At 38.9% G+C, this 20,251-nt stretch overlaps 1 protein-coding gene across 8 annotated transcripts in view; it reads right to left on the reverse strand.

Annotated features, from left to right (window-relative positions):
* The window catches only part of LOC134479989 (uncharacterized), a 164,902-nt gene that overhangs the window by 71,331 nt on the left and 73,320 nt on the right, over positions 1-20,251 (reverse strand). For 5 of the 8 annotated variants that reach the window (XR_015627042.1, XR_015627041.1, XM_087563995.1 and 2 more), the window contains 2 exons: positions 15,980-16,145; positions 10,587-12,141 (listed from right to left, as the gene is read on the reverse strand). Coding sequence is in view for 4 of the 8 variants with exons in the window: in XM_087563995.1 (XP_087420121.1) it covers positions 12,132-12,141; positions 15,980-16,145 (176 nt within the window). In the remaining 4 variants the exon portion in view is untranslated. Of the gene's footprint in view, positions 1-10,585; positions 12,142-15,979; positions 16,146-20,251 lie in introns of those variants that run through there. The other 3 variants (XR_015627040.1, XM_087563992.1, XR_015627039.1) reach the window with 2 other exon arrangements.

The raw sequence follows: 20,251 nt of genomic DNA on the forward strand, positions 1-20,251 counted from the left end.
CTCAAGCTGTATTACAAAGGAATAATGATAAAAAGTTTATGGTCTTGGTAGAGAGAGAGGCAGGTAGATCAATGGAATAGAATCGAAGACCCAGAAATGAACCCACACACTTGATCCTTGACAAAGGAGCTAAAACCGTCCAGTGTAAAAAAGATAGCATTTTCAACAAATGGTACTGGCTCTGCTGGAGGTCAACATATAGAAGAATGCAAATATATACATTCTTAACACTCTATCTAAGTGGATCAAGGACCTCCACACCAAATCAGATACTCAATCTCATAGAAGAAAAAGTGAAGTAGAGCCTTGAACACCTGGGCACTGGGGAAAATTCCCTGAACAAAAAACCAATGGGTTATGCTCTAATATCAAGTATCGAAATGGGACCTCATAAAATTCCAAAGCTTCTGTCAGTCAAAGGACACTGTCATTAGGAGAAAATGGCAATCAACAGATTGGGAAAAGATCTTTACCAATTCTACATTCAATAGAGTGCTAATATCCAATATACACAAAGAACTCAAGAAGTTAGATTCCTGATAATCAAATAGCCCTATTAAAAATGGTGTACAGAGCTAAGCAAAGAAATCTTGTCTGAGGAATATTAAATGGCTGAGAAGTACCTAAAGAAATGTTCAATGTCCTTAGTCATCAGGGAAATGCAAATCAAAACAACCTTGAGAATCCAGCTCAAACCAGTCAGAATGTCTAAGATCAAATAATTAGATATACCAAGAACCCAGGTAAACCACTCCTGGGCATATACCCAATTGATGTTCCAGCATACAACTAGGACACATGCACTATGTTCATAGCAGCCTTATTTATAATAGTCAGAAGCTGGAAAGCACCCTGGTGTCCTTCAACAGAGGAATTGATACAGAAAATGTGGTACATCTACGCAATGGAGTTGTATTAATGTTCTTAAAAGATGGATGTGTATTGGGCTTTGTATGTTTAGGTGGGCAATTATTTCTTATCAATTGGGTCAAACGTTATTGTGTTGTGTGTTCTTTTATGTGACGGTTTGAGTGTAGAAAAGTGTGCGGCAGCTGGAAACACTGGGCCACCACAGAATTGGGATGTGTGTTTCTGGCATGGAAACCTGCCTTGGGAACTAGATAGGTAGACAGATTGCTGCCAGGCTCAGAGAGAGGCCTTTGGCAGTGTGATATGGGATGGAGCAGAGCAGGTGAGACACTTTCCTGACTGAGTTTTACTATGTCTATCAGATATCATGGGGCAGTGCAGTGTAGACCTAGTGGGAATAAAAGACTGTTTTATTTTTTATATTTTTACAACAAATAATCCTTACTCTATTTTGAGTTCATAGTAACTGACAGCAAATACCCACTAAATAAACAGAAGCCCAATACCTTTTATTCCATTCTTTTACAGTCTTTTAGAGTTTATTTAATGTCTGACAATTGTGGTAAAAATAAATGTCAGTATTCTCCAGTCTGACTTCACAGTTATCATCACTAGAATATCCTCAGTACAATGACTATTGAGTACTGAATGCTCAGTTGCAGTTCCATTTCTCCACTTATTCCAAATGCTGTTTTACATCATGGATCCTATTTGGAAGATAACATTACACAACAAAACTCCAAACTCAATTTGTATTGCAAAAATGAGAAAAGGCCTGTGATCTTTAAAATTCCTTGCATACAAATACCAAAGAAACAAGAATCTGATATTACTAAGCATGAACACTGATAGAGAGTGGCTGAGGATTTCTCTAGAGTAAAGGACATTAGGTTTTGTTCTTAAGAGAGTAACAAGAAAACCAATGGATTCAATAATTTTCTTAAGAGACTAGATATGGTAGAGCTCCTTAATATGACTTTCAGAGTTGATCAAGATAATTAGAACTAGGTTATATCTCTTTCAGTCTTTAGCAGTGAATTCCATGTGTAAATTCGTAGTTTTAACAGATCTCACAACCAGATACTTTTTCTTACAATTGAAATAAAACTTTTTCCTGGCCAGCTTTTAGGTAAAGATAAGGGTGTTGAACAAAACTGCATTTTCTACCAGCCAAAATACCTTTTGTCACCATATTATTTCATAATTCAGGTGACTGCATAATGTCTATAATGACATTTATGGTAGTGTAATGAGAACTAGCACCAAACAAGAAACTGGCTATGCCAGATGTCAGAACTAAAATTACATCATTTTTCTTAAAGCTCTTACAGAAACTCTTTCTGGTAATACTGGGTTGAAATCTCAAGAATACAGAGTAAGTTTCAAAATTTGTCCTCAGAAAAATTCCTGGAACACTTTGCCAAGGAAGCTTGTTTGGATAAGATAGTTCATAAATGGAGTGAGGAATAAAATGAAAGGTAAAACTTGTCTTGATGCAAAATATACAGACAGAGGAATAAAAATTACAATCCATTTGTATAATATTCTTAAAGTACCTGGAGGGTTAAAAGTAAGTACTGGTATTTTATAAATCATATTAACAATGATCTTGGCAGGTAGGTATATTCTACTGTGAAAAACATATATGCAATAATGATATAATAATGATATGAGGCACTATATGTTGATGGTACTATCTAAAGGTTTTTGGTGCAAAAGATTTAAAGTCAAAGTTATAACAGCATTAAAGTTTTTTTAATGAGAATTGCAGATTCCAGTGGTGAGAAATGGCCAGAATGTTTACTAGGTCTGACATGAATTATTAATAAGTAGTAAGATTTAGCTGCATATGCGAGGAAAAAGAGGGATAGAAAGTAATTCAAATCCTTTGTGTATGATCAGTGAAAATCATGGACATTTGTCCTAATTCACAATATGGAGTTGTGTTCATTAGTTGTACCCCAGGTATCAGTTCATTCCCCAGTCTCTGCTGTTTTGCAGGAACTGCTATCATTACTCATAGGAAGGAATGAAGAAAGGGCTCTAGAAAAACTAAGCAGTTAACTCAATGTGTATTTTATTCTTATCAGAAGATATTAAGAGCCTGAAGAATGTTCACCTCTAAATGGTGAACACACATACACACACATACACGCATAAATACACATAGGTATGTGGGTTCATTTCTGGGTCTTCAATTCTATTCTATTGATCTACCTGCCTGTCTCTGTACCAATACAATACAGTTTTTATTACTACTGCTCTATAATACTGCTTGAGGTCAGGGATGATGATTACCCCAAAAGTTCTTTCATTGTTGAGTATAGCTTTAGATATCCTGGGATTTTGTCCAAATGAATTTGCAAATTGGTCTTTCTAACTCTATGAAGAATTGAGTTGGAATTTTGATGGTGATTGCACTGAATATGTAGATAGCTTTTGGCAAAATGGCCACTTTACTATATTAATCCTGCCAATCCATGAGTATGGGAGGTCTTTCCATATTTTGAGATCTTTTACAATTTCTTTCCTCAGAGACATGAAGTTCTTGTCAGACAGATATTTCAGTTGCTTAGTTAGAGTGACACCGAGGTATTTTACATTATTTGGGCTTATTATGAAGGGTGTCATTTCCCTAATTTCTTTCTCAGCCTGTTTATCCTTCGAGTAAAGGAAGGTAACTGATTTGTTTGAGTTAATTTTACACCGCGACACTTTGCTGAAGTTGTTTATCGGGTTAAGTATTTCTCTGGTGGAACCTTTGGGGTCACTTAAGTATACTATCATATCATCTGCAAATAATGATATTTTGACTTCTTCATTTCCAATTGGTATCCTTTGACTTACCTCCTTTTGTTGTCTGACTGTTCTGGCTAGGACTTGGAGTACTACATTGAATAAATAGGGAGAGAGTGGGCAGCCTTGTCTAGTCCCTGATTTTAGTGGTATTGCTTCAAGTTTCTATTTAGTTTAATGTTAGCTACTTGTTTGCTGTATATTGCTTTTACTATGTTTTGGTATGGGCCTTGACTTCCTGATCTTTCTAGGACTTTTATCATGAGGGGTGCTGAATTTTGTCAAATGCTTTCTCAGCATTTAATGAAATGATCATGTTGGTTTTTTTTCTTTGAGTTTGTTTATAAAGTGGATTACATTGATGCATTTCCATATATTGAAACATCCCTGCAACCCTAGGATGAACCCTACTTGACCATGATGGATAATCATTTTGATGTGTTCTTGGATTCGGTTTGCAAGAATTTTGTTGAGTATTTTTGCATCAATATAAGGGAAATTGGTCTGAAGTTCTCTTTCTTTGTTGGGTCTTTCTGTAGTTTAGGTATAAGCGTAATTGTGGCTTTCTAGAAGGAATTGAGTAGTGCTTTGTCTGTCTTTATTTTGTGAATATTTTGGACAGTATTGGTGTGAGGTCTTCTACAAAGGTCTGATAGAACTCTGCACTAAACCCATCTGGTCCTGGACTATTTTTGGTTTGGAGACTTTTAATAAGTTTTAAATGTAAAAATTATTTATTTTAATCTAACATTTTATAACATATGGTAGCTGCTTGAATTCCATTTATAAATCCAGTCCTACAACTGGACTAATAGAACTCTATTTTTCCCAGCTTCCCTGTATTCTAGACCCCCTGAAAACTTACTGTGAGTTCAACCCTTGACAATGGTCACATAATAAAAACTTTCTTCCACAGAGCTATTGTTTTGCTGAAATGTCTATTTAGCCACACTCCTTAACACATAATATGACTTTAGTCTTACCTCTATCTTTTCTAATTAATATTTCTCAATCACATTCTCTGGCATTAAACATGTAAGAATCTACTCAGTGAATTTAGTCTCTATGGTTATTTGAATTCAAGAGAATAATAGTTTGGCTTTGATTATAAATGACAAATATACTAATTAATAAGACATTTTAATACTTTAATATTCCTTAAATAAAATAACATTAGAAATATGTTCAAAAGTGGTAATTAGAATACAAAAGAGAAATATGTTTGTTTTTGATGGCATGTTACATGAGAACACAGGGATTAGATCCCATTGATGAAAAAGAAGAGAACAAGATTCCATGCATAATAGAAGACAGGCAAGTTAAAGTATCAGCTGGTCATAGTCAGACTAATATGCAAACACGATGCACCAAATATACAATAATAAAACTTTATTTTTGGGAACTACAAGTTTAACTGCTTAAACTGAAAATGGCAATAGTTTTAATTCTTGATTCACAGCTTGGAAAAGAGCTATTCTCTTTATTGAAGCATCCTTTTGAGGATTGACATAGAAATTAAGCATATGTCAATCACATTTATGTCATTTCATATTTCAGTTTGCTTATTTATTAATAATATATAGAGTTTTCAAGATGCTTCCACTTTCAATCCACAATTTAAAAATTTGATGATAGAGAATGTGTTTACAGGAGGTATGTGTGACCCGAGGCCTTTGTTTGATTTTTCATTCTAGTAACTCCAGATAACAAAATAGTTTCTTGAATTTGATACATGAGCAATAAATAGTTTTTTATTTTAAATACATGCATTAACATATTTGTAGAAATTATCTCCACCATGCTTTCAACTATCATTTATTTTTTGTATACTATGAACCAGATCTTCTAAGCTTCAGGCTGTAGTTAGTTGCAAGTAAGACCTACACATGCCCCACTCATTTCAGGAGTAGTGATCTAGAGAGGAAGAGAGACAAGGCTCAAAGATGAAAATGTAGAACACCAGGGAGCTCTGCTCAGCACCTACATACAGCCGCTCACAATCACCTGGAACTCTAGTTCTAGAGGATTCAACACTCCCTTTTGACCTCTGCTAGCACATTATTTGGTAGTAAGAATTCCTTTCCTAGGGTGCAGGAAGCCTCATTTCAAGATGTGATTATGTGGAATCAATGACATTTGCCCAATGTCATCCTAAAGTGAAATTTATTTAAAATTAATGTATATTTAAGGACCCCAAATCAATGACTAATGCACAATTATTCCTAGAATGGATTTGTTTAGCCTAGAAATCACTAGGCTATACAGACAAACAGAAAAGAGTATTAGAAAAAATGACAGTCTTTAAAAGTTTATTAAAAGAGCAGAAAACTAAGTAATCTTGCTTTTTCCCAAACACAGGGCACAAAGTCCAGCTTAATCCACACACACAGGGTGGAATTATTCTGCCTGTATTGCTTAGAGATGGAGGGAGATTCAGATCCCTGAAGTGAGGCAACTCCAAAATCTGTTTTTAATATATTTTGAAGAGACAATTTTTTTCAAAAGTCTCCTTTATTCTGAAATCACAGACAGTTGTGAAGATCAACATAATTACAAAATTTTGGCAGGACACAAAGTACTTGGTACATGGGACAAAGATTAATAGGCTAGTATGAGGATTATTAGAGAGGATACTGAACTCTGACATATCATGAGACTTTTCAGTACCAGTTCTTAGGAACAACTGGAAGAACTGAAATATGAGGTGTTTTGGAGTGAGATGAAGAAGAGCATTGTGATGGTAGAAGACAGAATTTAGTGCAAGCAGTGCACTGGAGGCTTAAAATAAGGAATTCATGTTTTCCTCAAGGGGGTGGAATAATTTGTTATCCTCACTGGATCTGAGTCACACAAGCCCTTGTGTGTTTTTAAGGGTCTTTCTAAAGCCATTCAATTGAAGAGCAAAGACATGTCCTTTTGAAATCGGGATGACACTCAGTTGCTCACTAGTTACCTAAACTAAATTAAAAAAAGGAAAAGAGTAAATTGCCTTAGTGTCAATAGATATTTTTTCTCTTTTTCCTGACTAAGAAATAATGGGAACAACTGCCTTACGCTTCTACCTCTCACACTTCCTACTATCGCAGACCTTAACTACTTTATATTTTTTAAAACTTTACTTCACTTGTTCTGATGTATGCATTTGGGGTGTGTGTGTGTGTGTGTGTGTGTGTGCGTGTTTGTGTGAGGAACTCTACATCAGGACTTGCATGTGGGTATCAGAATCCAACATGCAAGGATACAATTCTCTCCTTTTACCAGTCATCTTTCAAGGATGGAATCGAGGGCTTCAGAGTAGGCAACACATGTTTTCTCTTCAGTCCCTCTATATTTCTTGTCAAACTTTAAGCCAAGATAAACTTTTTAAATCTCTCTCTCTCTCTCTATATATATATATATATATATATATATATATATAGAGAGAGATAGATAGATAGATAGATATAGATATAGATATATAGATGTAGATATAGATATAGATATAGTTAGATAGATAGATAGATAGAGATAGATATGTAGATATATAGATATATTAGATAGATAGATAGATAGATAGATAGATAGATAGATAGATAAATCAAATTTGTCACAGCAATGAGAGAAGTAACTCATAAGTTAGGTGCAGAAGCAGTTGCAAGAATCCTTCTTAAGCATGCTGAAAGACTGTTAGATTAAGTTAATTATGCTTTGTGGATTGATGCCTATATGCAGGGCAGGCACAAGCTAAGGCAAGGCTTGTGGTTCAGCAGTGAAATAGTAAGGCAGGAAAAGAGTTTTGGAGAGAGGGAGGAGAAGGAAAAGAACCAAGATGGAGGACAGAAAGGACGACCCAGATCTGTGTAGCCTTAAAGAGCCACAGGTAGCTATGAATATTTCCTAAGAGATGGATTTTTATAGGACAATTTGTCTTATTAAATGGGCAGTTTATGTCAATATTAATTGTCTGAGTTTATTGTATAGATGTTTTGTGGGGTGAGAATTTACTGATATACATCTGATCGAAAAATTACAAGCTAATTTAGTTTTGATTTTACTTGGTTGCTGGGAATGTGAGCAGACTCCACAGCAAGAGAGCCATGGGATGGTCTCTGTATGGGACTGGCAAGGCCCTTGGGAACTAGATAGGTGGCTGCTGATAGGGCTAGCCCTGGCAGCCAAGATAGCTGCAAGGCCAGAGAGTAGTCGGCTGCAGTGTGGCATGGAAATTGGAAACTTAGTAAGTCAGGTTGAGACGTTTTACTGATTGAGATGAAAATGCCCCACAGATGCCATGTGGCCCACCGGTACCAGCAATAGCATGGGTTAGTTTGTCTATTATTAATATTTACTAGAACAATGCTTGTCAGTGAATTCCCTGATAAGATTGAAGACACAAAATGGTACCTCCAAAATATTTATGCAAGAAATATTTCCTAGTTAAGGAAGTTGTGATTTCAGATGAGAAAGTAGTCATTTTTTAAAACTTTTCTCCCTCATTTCTTGGATTTGATTTATATTACATGTACTTTGAATAAGGTTAATTGAGAGTCTCTGAGCTTCAGGGATTGACTCATATCATGTAGAAAACTGATGATCAAGAACTTGCTCTTCCTTAAGTCTGTCCCTTCCACCATAGATTGTAATTGTTGTTCAATGCTCACTGTTTTTCAAAAGACATGCCCAGTACCTTTGGTTTCTCTTCTGTATTAAAAGGGTTACTGGACAGGAAAGCACTCCAGAGCAATTGAAATTCTGTGAATTTTGTCATGTTGATTTGATTATTTATGAGTTTTATGCTTTTAGGATACTAATTCGTGTTCTTCGCAATGCCAATTATAATCTGTATTCTCTAAATTTCCTACTTTTTACACAAACTCATGATTCTGTGACTCTATAAATAGAAGCAGCAGTAAAGTGACAGCATGTTTAAGCAATATACATTGCTTGTTCTGTCGCTGGCATACGCTGAGTTGGCAAAGAGAAGGTCTTTTCATTTTCTTGAGGATCACATTTAGATAGTATTAATTCCATTTTGTCTGTGAACCAATTATGCCAGGGTAATATGCCACTCTCTGAAAACACTGTAGGATGATGTCTCACTCTATTGATGGCCAAGGCATGTTCCTAGAAACAATCTGAATACCAAGAGTCAGTAAGTTCTTGCCATCTATTCTATTGAAGATAAAATGGCGGCTATGAGATAGGAGGACTCATTACTGCTATGGAAAAAGAAATAAGAAAATACCAGTGACCCTAGTGTTTACACGAGAAAAAACCCTTACATTTCCATCAAACAAGAGTGTTCTGACTGTCAATTCTAACTTGCTCCTGCCTCCCAGTGCCTGTGGATTTTACACTGTTGTTCACTTCAGTGACAATGAGAGGTATCAGGTTCTTTGTGCAAAAAATGTCTCCTCTGTGCAAAGATCAGTCTGATGTCCCCTCTGTATATTGTCAGCTTCCACCTGGCAAGATTTATGCTTGGAAGGAATTGTGTGATTGTATGAAGTTTACTCAGATAAATCAGCAGAGTGTATTTACCTTATGCTCAATTATTCAGCAATCTTAATCATATCCACAAAGGCTCTTTTACCATGTTACATTACATATAAAAATTTGGCTCAGGAAAGAAAATAACCTGAGGACTAAAACTCAGTCTTTCTCAAATTTTCAATAGAAACAGTATAAAGAAGGAAGAGAATGTGAGATTTGAAGAGAACTTTTATAATTAAGTGAGAATTTGGAATATTAGAACCATAAAGTGCTAGACTCAAAGGTCAAGCATGTACAATTCGTGAAAGAATCAATAAAAAGCCTGATATTGTAAATGTTATGAAGTAGCTCTAGAGATCATTAAATTCAGTGATATCATAGAAGTCTGATGTTCAACAAGAAGATGAAAATCTTTTGTACTATTGCTCATAAAACTAATTGTAACTGAATAGACAAACTGAAAAACTCCCCAGAATTTTTTATTATGATGTCATGGACGAGAGCTCCATAACTCGTAATGAATGCTTTAGTTATGTCTCATTCAGAGACATCAAACATCTTAGCCATTTTAAATATAAAAATCACTAATACAGGAAGATGTTGGAGATTATTGTTGCCTATTTGGCTATTTATGGTCCTATTTGCACTTCTGAATTATGTAGTACATTAAGTAATGATAAGACTTACAAACAAGATGGAAAGTCAGTGAAAGAAAAAAATTAAAATCCATTGTTCCATGTCTGCCTTCCAGTATACATGGTGGTGAAATGTGAGATTGTGAAGTCTTCACTGTCATAACTTCATGCTTCTGATCCTTAGGGGTACATCAGCATTATTAAGAACTGCTACATGTTTGCAAAACTTCCTTTGAAATGAAGATGATGCTGGCATCCACAGTAGCTCCAGTCTTTCTGGATGGCTACAAAACTAGCCATGTGTAGATATGTGAATGAGATGAATGGCCAAAGCTTGCTTGGCCAGTAGACCCAATCAGACTATAACCACAGTGGTTTCTGAGTGTGTAGATGGCTGAGTTCAGAAGAATACTCCCCTGGGCTACTTTGTATCACCAAAATTCCTTGGAGTTTCTGTCTTCAAATAAAATATTTTAAATAAGCTCAAAGCATCATGGCCTTCATCCAACGAAAGGTTGTTTCCAACGCTCTACTATGGTCTTAGAAAGTACTTTCTGTTGATATTAAAGCTTTCCTTTTTCTTGTTAAACAGCAAAATGTTTTTCAAATATTTATGCTCTGTATTATTTTTTGCTCCCAAATTTCACTGTAAATCTGAATAAAACCAGCTCTCACTAACCATGTCTTAAACGGTGACTTCCTTGAAATATCTTTTGTCAAACTGACCCATCCAGCAGGTCAGTTATTCAGGGTCCCGAAGATGTGCTACCTCAGAGTCAAGGGGGGGAGAAAAGAAGGAGACCAAGCAAGGTTCTGTTGTCAAGGTCTCGTTTATTGAGAGGAATGTACAGCATTTAAAGATCTGAAGCAGGAATTGAAGCAGGAACTGAAGCTTAGGGCGGGGGAGTACTGGGAAGTGCCCAAAAACATAAGAGAAATCATTAAACTGCAAGATATTCTCCTTAGACAATGAGGCAACAGTCTTCTGGGGAGAAGTTCTTTGAAAGGTCAAGCCCTTCTCAGGAATCTGCTCAGGGCAGGGCTCTAGCTTTGCTTAGTTCAGATGTCTGGTCCCCGACATCTCCACCTTTCCTTAACTATCAGTGGGAAGAAGTTCTGTCTATATGGTGTGCATCCACAACCAGCACCTGGTCGGTGAAGCCCACTGTCGTAGTCTACACAGGTTGCCCCCACGTCTGGCACTCTCACTTAGGTTTCATTATATCCGCCAGGGTGGAAGTAGTGGCCTGAGATAGTTCAAACATGTCTCACAGAGTGCTCAGCCCGGCCATGTTGAGCCACTCTTGCAGTTAGGACTGCACCCCAATGGCTAGGAACAATCTTATGCTTTAACAAACCATTCTGGACTATCCGTGTGTGTTTTGTGAGAATGGGAAACCCAGATCATGGACCCGTGCTTATCGTGTCATAGGGTTACTTCACAGCGGTGAGGTGTGCACCTGGTATGTGGCACCATAATATTCCCATCATTGAGGCTTCCACCAGTGACTGATTTTCCAGCCTGAGTTATAGGTTGTATTTAGGGTGGAGAAGTCCAGGCCAGCCGTTGGCAACCCAAGGGGAGTATCACACTCCCCGGTTGTCTCAGCCTCCTCACAATGGAGGCAGTGGTAATGGACTGAGACCTGTTGGTAGCTGAATCCACCTGGGCCTTGATAAAATCATTTAACTTTTAAGCACCCATGGGCCAAAGTAGACGAGTAGCAGGAGTCCTATAAAGGGACCCAGGATACTGGGTAGAAGAGTGGTGAGCAGGGGAGAGGCAGAAAACCAATTTTTATACCAAGCTTCACTCTTTTCTCTTTCTCTTTGTCTCTTTTGTAGACTTTCTCTTACTTTTCTAGGCTGTTTTCTACTAATCCTGTCTTATCAGCATAAAAGCAACACTCCTTGAGGGCCGCACAGAGCCCTCCCTGTTGGAGAAAGAGAAGATCTAAACCCCTTCTATTTTGTAGAGCAACCTCAGCCAAGGAAGCAACTGAGTCTTTAATATAGGTTATTCCTTGTTATAGCTCACTGATGTCCTTGTCTATGGTGGCACTGAGCTGATGATAACTCTGTTGGGAGGTGATCAGGTAGGCAACCCCAGTTCCTGTCCCCACAGCTGACAGGCCTAGAAGTACTGCAAGAGTCACAGCAGTGACAGGTTGCCTCTTTCCCAGAACTGCAGGAACTCAAAATTGGTCCAGGGAACTCGTGCAGCAATGGTGGAGTTGGCAGACACCACATCTCTGGTGCCATTAAGAATCACCCAGGTATAGTTGAAGATCTGATGAGGCTATGTAGCAAGGGCAGACGTGATGATGCTTCCAAGGATCCAGATGAAGGTTCCCCTGGTCAGCATGGTCTGTAATTAAGCATAGTTAGACTTTTCCTCAGGGTTGTCCCCTGGGTGGGTTAAGGGCCCTAACAAGGTGCTCGGGTAGCCAACGGGTCCCCTCAGTCTTTGAATCATAAATGGAGGCTGATCCATGTCCCCAAATGAGGACCAGATCAGGGCCATATCATTGGGATGTTAATGGGTCCTTCCATAGGACTGGTGCATAATCATAAGAATTATGGGGGTGCCACAGGCGATCTACTGCAGTTTTCCATCTTTGTATATGTAGTTAAGGACAAAGAGTACATGATTTATTAAATTTTTGTGATTACCGAGGAGGGGGAATATTATTCCCCCATTTGACTGTAATTTATGGATCATATTTTTAAGGATTTGGTGAGTTCTTTCAACTATACCTTGTCCCTGAGGATTATAAGGAATGCCCATGACATGTTTAATTCTGAGTTGGGAACAAAAGTCTTTAAAATTAGAGCTAGTATATCAAGGTCCATTATCTGTTTAATAATCTTAGGTTGAGGTAAAACTGTGACGCAAGCCAGAACATGACTTATAACAAATTTGGTGGCTTCCCCTGTCTGCAGGGATGCATAGATAAAGCCGCTAAGGGTATCAATGGTGACAGGAATATATATTAATTTACCAAAGGAGGGTAGATGGGTGACATCCATTTGCCAGAGCTCTCTAGGAACCAGCCCACGGGGGTTGACCCCTAGGTGGGGGTTAGGCAGTAGGGTCACGCAGCCTTTGCAACTACAGAGTATTTTGCGAGCCTGTTCACGGGTAATCTTATATTTAATCCTAAGGGTTTGTGCATTAAGGTGATATAAGTCATGTGCTTTTTGGGCAAGTTTAAGGGGCATAGAGAAGGCCCCCTGGGCCAAGGCCACGAGCCAGGTGAGGTGATCAACGGCATCATTACCATCAGCCAAGGGGCCTGGCAATCCGGTATGTGCTCGAATGTGTCCCACAAAGAAGGGGCAAGAATGCCTCTGAATATACTTTTGTAAGGTGGCAAACAGGGGGGCAGCACTGGTGGTAGGCTGAATATAGGGCACTGTTTCTAACCGGGGGATAGAAAAGGCAAGATATGAACTATCCGTATACAGGTTAAAGGGTGCTTCAGGCAGCGCATGAAATACTGCGAGGATAGCTTGAAGCTCCAACAGCTGAGCAGAATCTAAAGGGGTAGAGAACTGTTGTATTTGACCATCAGTGAAAAATGTGGCTTGTCCATTAGAGGAGCTGTCTGTAAGATAAATGGACTCCTGACATAGGGTGATCACGTATTACCTTTGGAAAGACCACTGGGACTGCAATTTTGTGAAAAAAACTGTATCAACTTATCTGAGGAGTAATGATTATCTCTCTTACCCTGAAAGGCAATGCAGCTAATTGTCCATTCATCTACCTGTTGACTGAGCCAAGAGACTTGGGAGGGGCTACAGGGTAAGATTAAAGCATCGGAGTCCTTTCCAAAGAGCTTATGGGACTGTTCTCTTCCAAGATGTATGATTTGTGCAACCAGCAAGCGATAGGTGGGAAGGACCCTTGTTGAGGAGGCAGGTAAATGTATCAAGTAAAGAGGATATTACTGCCAAAAAACAGCTGTTGGGGAAAAGGAGGTAGTAAGGACATCATTGGAAAATGTCAAGAATACCAGTGAAAAATCACAAGGAGGAGCTTCCTGTTTCTCAAGATTATTTAACTTTATGGTCTGCTTTTTCCTGGGAGAAGCTTCCGGCTTCTCAAGACTGTTCTCTAAGATTTTAATCTAACTTTATGGTCAGCTAGTTCCTGGGAGAGAGTTGTCAAACCGACTGATGTGAATTACCCATTCTATAGCCCTAGGAGAAGCTTCCTGGAACATACAATCCAGGGCCTAACCATATATATATATATATATATTTTTTTTTTTTTGGTTTTGGTTTTGGTTTTCTTTTTTTTTTTTCTACTCTGAACCTTTGTCTAGTGGCGGGAGGCAACTTTAAAACTTCTACCTTTCATTCCCCACTTCTTCTAGTGGCTAGTTCTAATCATAGAACTAAATTAAAACATGACATTGCTGACGTAACATCAAAATCTGAACAGCACTTACTCTTTCTCTAATGAAGGTAGCTAGCTTATTTAACACACATGAACCTATAATCAGAAACAGAAGCAAAATTAAGAAGGGTCCCATAAGGGAAGTTATCAGAGTAGTCATCCAAGGAGAGCTATTAAACCAGCTCTCGAACCATCCCTGATGGTCTCTGTCTCTCTGTCTTTTGTGTAACTTTTCTAAAAGTTTACTCACAGAGTCTTTAATTACTCCTGAATGGTCTACATAGAAGCAACATTTTTCTTTTAGTGTAACACACAGACCTCCTTCTTTAAGGAATATCAGGTCAAATTAATCTTCTCTTATTCTGAAGGACTATCTCTGAGAGGGGGGTTAGGGATTCTTGGAGGTCAGCTAAAAAGTCTTTTTTACTCTTTCTATATCTAAGTCAATGGCAATTCTGAATTCTCCGTAAGCCTTGTGTTGCAGGGCAACAGCAGATGTCTTGTAGCTGCCCTTGCAGCACCTAGATTCAGCCTAAAAATAGCCCTAAGTAATTCTCAACTCTCTTTTGTGTCTTACTAAGTCTTTAGCATCAGGATTCCAATCTGGACACTATCTGAACCTACACACAAAGGTCATGACTGACTTTTAGAACTTCTAAACTTATACAGGTTGTAATCCTTAAGGCACAGTCCCAAGAAGTGTTAGGAGTACTAACATATGCAATATTACATCATTTGCAATAGAAATCAAGCCTATTCCCACACCTATCCCGATGGAAGCCAGGGCAAACATGAAATTCTTGCTTCTAAAGCACATGCCTCATGTGAGCATATAGATTTCCTGTAACAGCTACTAACTAGCATCTCAAGTGGGATGGTGAGAAAACAAGAAGAGAGTCCATAAAATAGAGGTCCACCGAAAAGGACAAAAGCATTCAGTCACACAGAAAGACAATCCAAAGATTAACAGACAGAAAAGCAAAAGCACAAAAACAAAAAACAAGTGACCACCGCAAGATTGTCACAAAAACTGAACTGATTCAGATGGGAGCTTCCATGACCTCACCAAAGACAGATTAAGAGGAGCGGATTCCACAGCATTCCTCCTTCCTAACCAGAATCTTCCCATTGTCAAAGTCACAAGTAACAAAAAACAAAGACCTAAGACACACAGACAAAGACCACTCTGGAAAAACAGACAGCCAGAAAAGCGGGTCTTTTCTCCAATCCAAGAGAATCACTGAATCCTCACTGGCACCCAGACGGGAATCTCCCAGGCATCCCTGGAGTCCCTTCTCACCTCTCCTAGGGCAGCGTAATCGGTGAGCCCCTGGCACATCTACCGCTCAAATTTGCGTCTCTCCTGAGACATGAGCCTCCCTCTCATCCCGAGGTGGGAGCAACTGCAAAACCAGAACTCCAGAACTCCAGAACTCTCGATCAAATACAGACCCAGAGTAGCAAATACAGATTCAGAGTTTAGTTGGCACAAAACACAGAGGCACAAAGACGCAGACACTATTTCCTGAATGGGAACCGCCTTGGATCCTTCTTCTTACAATAAGTCATTTCAACACTTTCCTACCTTATCCCAACTATAGGAGCTACTTTCTGGTCCTTCAATAATAAACCAAGGACAAGTTTCTGACACAAAGACAAAATAATTTAAAGAGATCCTTTTTCATAACTCTTATTCCTCTCTCCCTGAGTGAAAGCTTGATCTCTCCTATGAAACAAGCTTCCTTAGACAATACCTTCCCCATGACAATGGGACGACATTTATTTGGGGGCCCTCTCTTACCTCCCTCTCCAGCGACACACGAGAGATGCGGCCTGAAGAGTCCTCAGTTTTTCCGCAGATGTCCTGTCTCTGTCGTCCGGTAGTTGGCCGTGCTTCACGTCCCTGTTCAGGCACCACTTGAACCGTCCAGCAGGTCCAGTTATGCAGGGTCCTGAAGAGGCGCTACCTGAGGGTCAAGGGGAGGGGAGAAAAGAAGGAGAGGTTCTGTTGTCAAGGTCTCATTTATTGAGAGGAATATACAGCATTTAAAGATCTGAAGCAGGAATTGAAGCAGGAACTGAAGCTTAGGGCGGTGGAGTACTGGGAAGTGCCCAAGGACATAAGGTAAATCATTAAACTGCAAGATATTCTCCTTACACAATGAGGCAACAGTCTTCTGGGGACAAGTTCTTTGAAAAGTTCAAGTCATTCTCAGGAATCTGCTCAGGGCAGGGCTCTAGCTTTGCTTAGTTCGGACGTCGGGTCCCCAACGTCAAATGATTCAGCCCACTATTTTTAGGGTGTTTCTCAAAGTTTCAGGATCTAGAACACACATAATTAAACTCTTATTGAAAATGTAATGCAAACTAGCTCTTGTCCTATTTAAAATAAAATCTTCTTTCTCATCAAAAACTTCATAAGCCACAAAGTATTTGTTGGTTAATTCCTGTTCTTGACTTCTAAGTGTCCATCAGAATTATCCTGCAGCTTCTAGTCAGAGAACTCTACTAGTTCCCTATCCACTGCTCCAAGAACTTACAAATTCTTTTCTTTCTTGTTTCAAAAGTTTCTGAATGACATGGACAATTAGTCACAGCAGGCATCCAACTTGACTGGTACCAATTTCCTGGAAGTATTAGCTTTCTCACCATTGTGAGAAATATACTTAACAGGGACAATATAAGGGAAGAACAATCACTTTATTTGGCACTTTCAGAGTTGTCAAGTCGAGAATTTATAGTGAAGAGAAGATGTTCTTTCCTGTTGGTGCTTTGTTATTTTGTTTTATCCCTGGGTTCCTGATTACACTATAAAAGGATAGAGTTGCTCTCACCCAAAACTATGTATTTAGACCTTTGTATTTCAGCTCTCTTAACATATCCTCATCTGTTTTGTAGCCAACAACGATATTTTCTTTGCTTATCTCTTCTTGCACTTCACAGTGCTTATAATGCAGGAATAAAACTGAAGGTTCAGCACACTTTCCTCTGTTTTTATAAGAAAATTCTACATAATTCCTTCCCCATTTTCTGACAGGAACTATATCATTCATTTTCTAGATTAGACTTCTTTATAAGAAGACTAATTGTTATTTCCTTATTCTTTTTTTTTTTTATTAACTTGAGTATTTCTTATATACATTTCAAGTGTTATTCCCTTTCCCGGTTTCCGGGCAAAATCCCCCTCCCCCCTCCCCTTCCATATGGGTGTTCCCCTCCCAACCCTCCCCCCATTGCCGCCCTCCCCCCATAGTCTAGTTCACTGGGGGTTCAGTCTTAGCAGGACCCAGGGCTTCCCCTTCCACTGGTGCTCTTACTAGGATATTCATTGCTACCTATGGGGTCAGAGTCCAGGGTCAGTCCATATATAGTCTTTAGGTAGTGGCTTAGTCTCTGGAAGCTCTGGTTGCTTGACATTGTTGTACTTTTGGGGTCTCGAGCCCCTTCAAGCTCTTCCAGTTCTTTCTCTGATTCCTTCAACGGGGGACCTATTCTCAGCTCAGTGGTTTGCTGCTGGCATTCGCCTCTGTATTTGCTGTATTCTGGCTGTGTCTCTCAGGAGCGATCTACATCCGGCTCCTGTCGGTCTGCACTTCTTTGCTTCATCCATCTTGTCCAATTGGGTGGCTGTATATGTATGGGCCACCTGTGGGGCAGGCTCTGAATGGGTGTTCCTTCAGTCTCTGTTTTAATCTTTGCCTCTCCCTTCCCAGCCAAGGGTATTCTTTTTCCTCATTTAAAGAAGGAGTGAAGCATTCACATTTTGATCATCCGTCTTGAGTTTCGTTTGTTCTAGGGATCTAGGGTAATTCAAGCATTTGGGCTAATAGCCACTTATCAATGAGTGCATACCATGTATGTCTTTCTGTGATTGGGTTAGCTCACTCAGGATGATATTTTCCAGTTCCAACCATTTGCCTACGAATTTCATAGACTCGTTGTTTTTGATAGCTGAGTAATATTCCATTGTGTAGATGTACCACATTTTCTGTATCCATTCCTCTGTTGAAGGGCATCTCGGTTCTTTCCATTTTCTGGCTATTATAAATAAGGCTGCGATGAACATAGTGGAGCACGTGTCTCTTTTATATGTTGAGGCATCTTTTGGGTATATGCCCAAGAGAGGTATAGCTGGATCCTCAGGCAGTTCAATGTCCAATTTTCTGAGGAACCTCCAGACTGATTTCCAGAGTGGTTTTACCAGTCTGCAATCCCACCAACAATGGAGGAGTGTTCCTCTTTCTCCACATCCTCGCCAGCATCTGCTGTCACCTGAGTTTTTGATCTTAGCCATTCTCACTGGTGTGAGGTGAAATCTCAGGGTTGTTTTGATTTGCATTTCCCTTATGACTAAAGATGTTGAACATTTCTTTAGGTGTTTCTCAGCCATTCGGCATTCCTCAGCTGTGAATTCTTTGTTTAGCTCTGAACCCCATTTTTTAATAGAGTTATTTGTTTCCCTGCGGTCTAACTTCTTGAGTTCTTTGTATATTTTGGATATAAGGCCTCTATCTGTTGTAGGATTGGTAAAGATCTTTTCCCAATCTGTTGGTTGCCGTTTTGTCCTAACCACAGTGTCCTTTGCCTTACAGAAGCTTTGCAGTTTTATGAGATCCCATTTGTCGATTCTTGATCTTAGAGCATAAGCCATTGGTGTTTTGTTCAGGAAATTTTTTCCAGTGCCCATGTGTTCCAGATGCTTCCTTAGTTTTTCTTCTATTAGTTTGAGTGTGTCTGGTTTGATGTGGAGGTCCTTGATCCACTTGGACTTAAGCTTTGTACAGGGTGATAAGCATGGATCGATCTGCATTCTTCTACATGTTGCCCTCCAGTTGAACCAGCACCATTTGCTGAAAATGCTATCTTTTTTCCATTGGATGGTTTTGGCTCCTTTGTCAAAAATCAAGTGACCATAGGTGTGTGGGTTCATTTCTGGGTCTTCAATTCTATTCCATTGGTCTATCTGTCTGTCTCTGTACCAATACCATGCAGTTTTTATCACTATTGCTCTGTAATACTGCTTGAGTTCAGGGATAGTGATTCCCCCTGAAGTCCTTTTATTGTTGAGGATAGCTTTAGCTATCCTGGGTTTTTTGTTATTCCAGATGAATTTGCAAATTGTTCTCTCTAACTCTTTGAAGAATTGGATTGGTATTTTGATGGGGATTGCATTGAATCTGTAGATTGCTTTTGGTAAAATGGCCATTTTTACTATATTAATCCTGCCAATCCATGAGCATGGGATATCTTTCCATCTTCTGAGGTCTTCTTCAATTTCTTTCCTCAGTGTCTTGAAGTTCTTATTGTACAGATCTTTTACTTGCTTGGTTAAAGTCACACCGAGGTACTTTATATTATTTGGGTCTATTATGAAGGGTGTCGTTTCCCTAATTTCTTTCTCGGCTTGTTTCTCTTTTGTATAGAGGAAGGCAACTGATTTATTTGAGTTAATTTTATACCCAGCCACTTTGCTGAAGTTGTCTATCAGCTTTAGAAGTTCTCTGGTGGAACTTTTGGGATCACTTAAATATACTATCATGTCATCTGCAAATAGTGATATTTTGACTTCTTCTTTTCCGATCTGTATCCCCTTGATCTCCTTTTGTTGTCTGATTGCTCTGGCTAGAACTTCAAGAACTATATTGAATAAGTAGGGAGAGAGTGGGCAGCGTTGTCTAGTCCCTGATTTTAGTGGGATTGCTTCGAGTTTCTCTCCATTTAGTTTAATGTTAGCAACTGGTTTGCTGTATATGGCTTTTACTATGTTTAGGTATGGGCCTTGAATTCCTATTCTTTCCAGGACTTTTATCATGAAGGGGTGTTGAATTTTGTCAAATGCTTTCTCAGCATCTAATGAAATGATCATGTGGTTTTGTTCTTTCAGTTTGTTTATATGATGGATCACGTTGATGGTTTTCCGTATATTAAACCATCCCTGCATGCCTGGGATGAAGCCTACTTGATAATGGTGGATGATTGTTTTGATGTGCTCTTGAATTCGGTTTGCCAGAATTTTATTGAGCATTTTTGCGTCGATATTCATAAGGGAAATTGGTCTGAAGTTCTCTTTCTT

Source organism: Rattus norvegicus, chromosome 8 (assembly GCF_021556685.1).
Source record: "Rattus norvegicus strain SHRSP/BbbUtx chromosome 8, alternate assembly SHRSP_T2T, whole genome shotgun sequence".
Classification (NCBI taxonomy): domain Eukaryota; kingdom Metazoa; phylum Chordata; class Mammalia; order Rodentia; family Muridae; genus Rattus; species Rattus norvegicus.